Source organism: Garra rufa, chromosome 19 (assembly GCF_049309525.1).
Source record: "Garra rufa chromosome 19, GarRuf1.0, whole genome shotgun sequence".
Classification (NCBI taxonomy): Eukaryota; Metazoa; Chordata; class Actinopteri; order Cypriniformes; family Cyprinidae; genus Garra; species Garra rufa.
In genome coordinates, this window is record NC_133379.1 from 19,432,208 (window position 1) to 19,437,614 (window position 5,407).

The 5,407-nt window shown below is 39.9% G+C and overlaps 1 protein-coding gene across 1 annotated transcript; it reads right to left on the minus strand.

Moving 5' to 3' along the window:
- Positions 1 to 565: 565 nt before the first annotated feature.
- Positions 566 to 4,098, minus strand: rbm14a (RNA binding motif protein 14a). Its single transcript, XM_073823972.1, is given in 3 exon segments — positions 566 to 2,260; positions 3,219 to 3,915; positions 3,918 to 4,098. Coding segments are annotated over 3 exon segments (1,158 nt in total). The 3' UTR covers positions 566 to 1,980.
- Positions 4,099 to 5,407: the final 1,309 nt, after the last annotated feature.

Consider the following 5,407-nt stretch of genomic DNA (forward strand, 5'->3'; position numbering starts at 1 on the left):
TTATAGCTGTAGTTAGCGAAAAGGGAAAATGTGGCTGGAACAGCAGTAATAATAACAAGAAACATGCACTATTTATAATAATACAAAACATGGATTCAAATCATTTACTGTGTAGAATTTGTGTGGAGCTCCGGTGCGCTGCAAAAAGCAACACCGCCGCCACTTTTCATTTGCATTGTATCATACATCAAATTGAGAACATTAACACTACAGTGGATGTTTGCCTGTGAGGTTTAAATAAAGAGTTGAAGTCGAATGTAGAGTGGTGAAATTATGGGTTACGTGTGGCAAGTGACATTTGTGTGTGTACCCCACCATATTTCTTTGGAATGAAAGACTGAAGACTGCCTGAGGGGCATTCTAGGAAAAGAGGACATACATAACATGATTAAACAAACCATTCTCTGGACCATACCTTCCAATTTCAATCATTATGCACTGAAGGCTATCTAAAGGGAAGCTACCCAACTCTCACATCATCTTTGAAAATCCATTCCAGATGCTATGAAACTTTGGGTAGGTTCCCATATACATAGACTTTAACCTGGATGAATTATTCACACACTTTTGTTTATAATGTCATAACATGAACGTTTAATTGAATTGCCTAAAATGCTCATGAACTGGGACAACACATTTTTCCTTAAGAACAAAAAATACATTTGTATGAAGCACGTCACGGTTTGTTTTCACTCTTAGAACCAATTGCCTTAACTAACAGGTTTTACACTCCCCCCATCCCTAAATATCTAAGTGTTTCCACCCCAAAGCCCCTGAAATCAACTCACATGACTCTAAGGATAAAGAGACTATGATAAATGTAAATGTGAACAAAAGAAATGGTCAGAGAAACATAATAATTGCATGGGGCGACTTTCAAAAGAAACAAAAAGAACGGAAAAACCTCATTCTCTTTTAAGGTCATTTGAGGGGTTTTCACCCGTCAATACTCCCAAGTATTTTGTCCATGTAAGAGAGGGATGCGAAGCCAGAGATGGCAGTCGTTTGCGCTTTATATCCTGCAAAACATGCATAATCGCTACTGGCAGGCTATAGAACCAGTTCTGTTTGCTATTTAGCAACAACGACATCTCAAACTCATTCAGAGTCAATAGAGGTATCCGAATGGAAAACATTTAGAACAACGAATATGTTTCTCGAGTGACAAGGGTGTCCCTTTTGCAATTATTCTTACCCTCTCTTTACGGTTTTAATGTTGTCGAACTGGGCAGGTGTAACCATCTGCACTAGTGAGGCAGTGGATAGAACATTTAAAAGTACAGGTTTGTAGAATTGTTTGGTATCGATTCACCTTAATATGCCCAAACGCCCTCCCTCACTCAAATAGGAATATAAGAAATAGGTCTGACGTGTGTGATTGTGGCGCTCATGTGTAAGCTAGGGGATCAGCCAAACTGTTAACATTGTGTTCTCACGCTCTCACACACACACACACACACACACACACACACTTCACACAGGTCCTCTGTACATTCTAGCTAAACTAGGGCGCCTTCGGCGTCAATCTAGGCCAAATACATTACACCGACAACAATTTGGATTAAGATATTCACTCCTCTGTTGAACCATGAATTCAATAAAACTGTACCTGACCTGAAGTACTTGGTTTTACAAAAGTCTGTACATACACAAAAAAAAAAAGTTTATTTTCACAAGGCACAGTCATTTGACTTCAGAGAACGTCTGACCCGACATAATGGTCAAACAGCATTTTATCTATAAAAGAGGAACTGAGAACAGATTTTCATGGCCTTGTAAACTACATTCTGTACATAATGAGATATTTAACATTATGAGGGGGAAGGATAACTGCGAAACTACAATTATCCAGGTTTGATGTTGCAGTAATAATTAGTTTTATTTTTTCCCTTTCCTCCAGTTTCTTTTATCATGTAGGACCAAAACTGACACACACGCACATTTCCACAAACACGCGTACACACACTCGTGAAGTGGGGGCTATCGATATGGGGACTCATGAGATGTGTGATGCTGAGGGTAATCGGGACGGCGTAGGAGGGGCTCCTTGTGTGTTGAAGTTGGCTCATACACTCTTGGTGAAGCAGTGGTGCCTGGGGCGACCATCTGTTGCGGATCCATTGGGCCTGGAGGCATCATGGGCATCGGAGGGGGTGGTGGCGGTGGATAGCTGTACTGGTACTGCTGATATTGCTGGTACTGCTGGTATTGTTGGTAATGTTGGTACTGCTGGTACTGTTGGTAGTACTCGGCATAGCATCTGGTATGGAGAAATGAGAGCTTAGATGTGCTTTGTTGAGAAAACAAATAATGTGGTAGCCAAAATTATTAGAACACTAGTATTTTCACTGGCTAAAAAATGTTTTTTTTTTTTTTTGCTGTAGTGTCAGAAGGAAACATCAGTTTACATTTCCAACCATTCTTTTTCCTATTAATTGTAATAACCCAGTGAGATTTTTGTTTGCACAAAGAGTCTGACAACAGCCAGTGCTCCACACAGAGATCTGATTTCATCATCATCCAGTCTGTCTGGAAAGAAGAAAATAAACTAACACTGCGTAAATCCAGAAGAATTGTGGCAATATCTCCAAAATAGTTCATGAAATGTACATGCAAAGTTACAGTACCGGTAAGTTTTAGGCACTTTTGTAAAAATGCTGTAAAATGAGGATTGGTGACCATCCTGCATTTGAAGGAGCTTTTGCCCTAGGTGTACTTGTGCAATGTGCATAGTATTTTAGGTAGCTTTGCAGGTAGGTCTCTTGAAGCATCTTGGAGATGTTGCCACAGTTCTTCTGGATTTAGTCTGTCTCAGTTTGGCTGGTTTCTTCATGTCATTCCAGACTGACAGGATGACGATGGTATCAGATCTCTGTGTGGAGCACTGGCTGTTGTCAGACTCTTTGGATTATTACAATTAATGGCTAAATGAATGTTTGTAAATGTAAACTGATATTTCCTACTGACACACTACAGCAAAACATAGAAATAACTGACATAAAACCATAATTTTGGCCACCACTGCATGCATGCATTTATGTGTTTCATAAGATTAAAAAAAAATAAATAAATAAATAATAATAATAATAATAATAATAATAATAGGAAGATATATATATATATATAAAACGCTTAAATATAATTTAATACCATGTATATAAAAATAAATGTCCAAAAAAATATTTTATATCTATCTTAAAGATGGTGCATGCCTTCACCTTGCAATTGGGTCTCCATTTTTAACTGCGGGTAGTTCTGGACCACCAGGAGGTGTTGGGAGCAGGGCCCGCCGTTTGGGTCTTGTCTGGGAGAACGTCTGGGGAACTGGATCAGGCAGTAATGGGGCCGAACGCCGTATTGGACTTCGGTCTCGGTCAGATTTGGTCACTGCCTGCTGTTCGGCCAGCACCTGTTGTCCCTGCTCGAAGAACCGGGCCCGTGCGGCTTCAAATATGGCTTGGGGGTCAGTTTCTGTGCCTCCCATGGTCCCATAAGCTGGACTGGCACCGTACATAGAAGAATTTGCTCCATAGGCAGGGTTGACGGTAACAGGGTTAACAGCGGGAGCACCCGGTGGCCCCTCTCCCTCGGTGGGGTAGCCGTCCGGAGCTTGGCTTGACATTTTGTTCAGCACCTGGTCTGCGACAGAACTGTAGACTTGACTCGCCAGGGCACCGTAGACAGCGGCGCTGACAGGTTTGCCATCAACCCTGGAAGTGGTCAAGTCTTTCAGAGCTGCAAACGTTGGGTCAGTGCTCGCTGTGTTGTAGAATGAGTTGTGGACACTCTGCTGCACCTGAAGGGGAAGTCCGGCAGCAGCGGCAGCTGCTGCAGCCAAGACAGCAGCCTGGCTCTGGTGGTGCTCCATTGAAGGCCTGTTAATCGGACATTCACCTGCGAAGTGGCCGTGTGCACGCAGCTGGCACATGGGACCTTGTTTGTGGTCTGCTGTACCTTTGAGAGTTCCACTGCAAGCGGTCGGCCCATAAACGAGGTCCCGTGAAGACCTTCAATGGCTTGTTCTGCATCCTCTTTGCGCTCCATGTGCACAAAGGCGTAGCCTGTTAATGAGGAGGGCTTTGCTGTGAAAGAACACATCATAACATTATTTTCAATATTGCGATATCGCAATAGCAAAACTGTCTTGATATTATCATGGTCACATGACAATGTGAAAAGATAGATCTTCTGGGCAAAAAGTAGTGTCAAATCAACCACATTTCGAAAACCTCCCTAGCTCAGATTATTTAGACATGTATAGTGATGAAAGCCAAAAAATTAAATATCATTGATGACTATTTACTGAGTAATCCAATATTTTGTAAAGGGAGATCAAAAATGGCAATTTTTAGCTAAGATTCAGAGTCAAGTTACAAGGAGGTAAAAATGACTTCAGAAAGATGGCAGCATCATAACGTTATTTCTACACAGAGACTGGTAGTTGTATTAGTAAAACCAGATGACTTTAGCAATCTTTGTTGCATTATGTGCTAGTGTGACCATTCAAAAAAGGGGAAACAGCACTTTAAGTTTTTTCCAAAGTTTGCATGCCTGTTGCTCAAGAAGTATTAAAGATATCTTAATGCCCTTTTAGACATTGGGTCTTAAACTTTTCTTTTGGCATCCTTAATTTTTTTAATGCCCTATGAGATTCAGTGCCAAAGATACTGGAATCTCAATATGGCTCCAAAAGTAAATCGTTAAAATTTACATTTTCAGTGGTCAAAAACCAACTGTGGGTCAGTTTGAAAACAGATACTCTTATTTTCTTTTAAAGAGGAACATCTGAAAAACAAATTACTACTAAAACTAGAGATGCATCTTGTTGAGTTTATAGCCATGCAGACTTTGGAAAAAAGAATATATGGCACTTCAGACAGGTATGTTCAATGAGCTGTCTGAACAGAAGGAAATAAGATACAAATCTTGTTTTAATATTATTTGTTCTGAAGCTGGAGTTTCTTCAAAATCATTTTTGTCAAATAAAAGCTTTAAAGGCAGTTTAAACTGCTGACAGCTAGCGGTTTTAAACGGGTAATGTTTTTGCAGTGTAGAAATTAGGAAAAGAGCATTGTAATTTTCCTACTGTAAAAACAATATTACCTATGAAACATTCAATTTCATTTGTTTGGTAGTGCAATTGTTTTACAATATATGGCTATTACTGTCATTGTTTTTATTCTTAATATATTCTAATTTGTTTGGCTTCCTAAAACACCAGTGTGAATGTAAATTAGACTGAGACAGTAAATCACAAATAAAAGAGGGTTGAGCCTCCTTTAAAGTTCGGGTACAAGTCAAATCACTGCCTTTTTTCTGACTTAAGTTTTTTAGTTAAGAACATAGGTTGGAGCTCTTAATTTTGAGCTCTCAAACTGCATTAGATAGAAGAATTTAACTTTAAAAT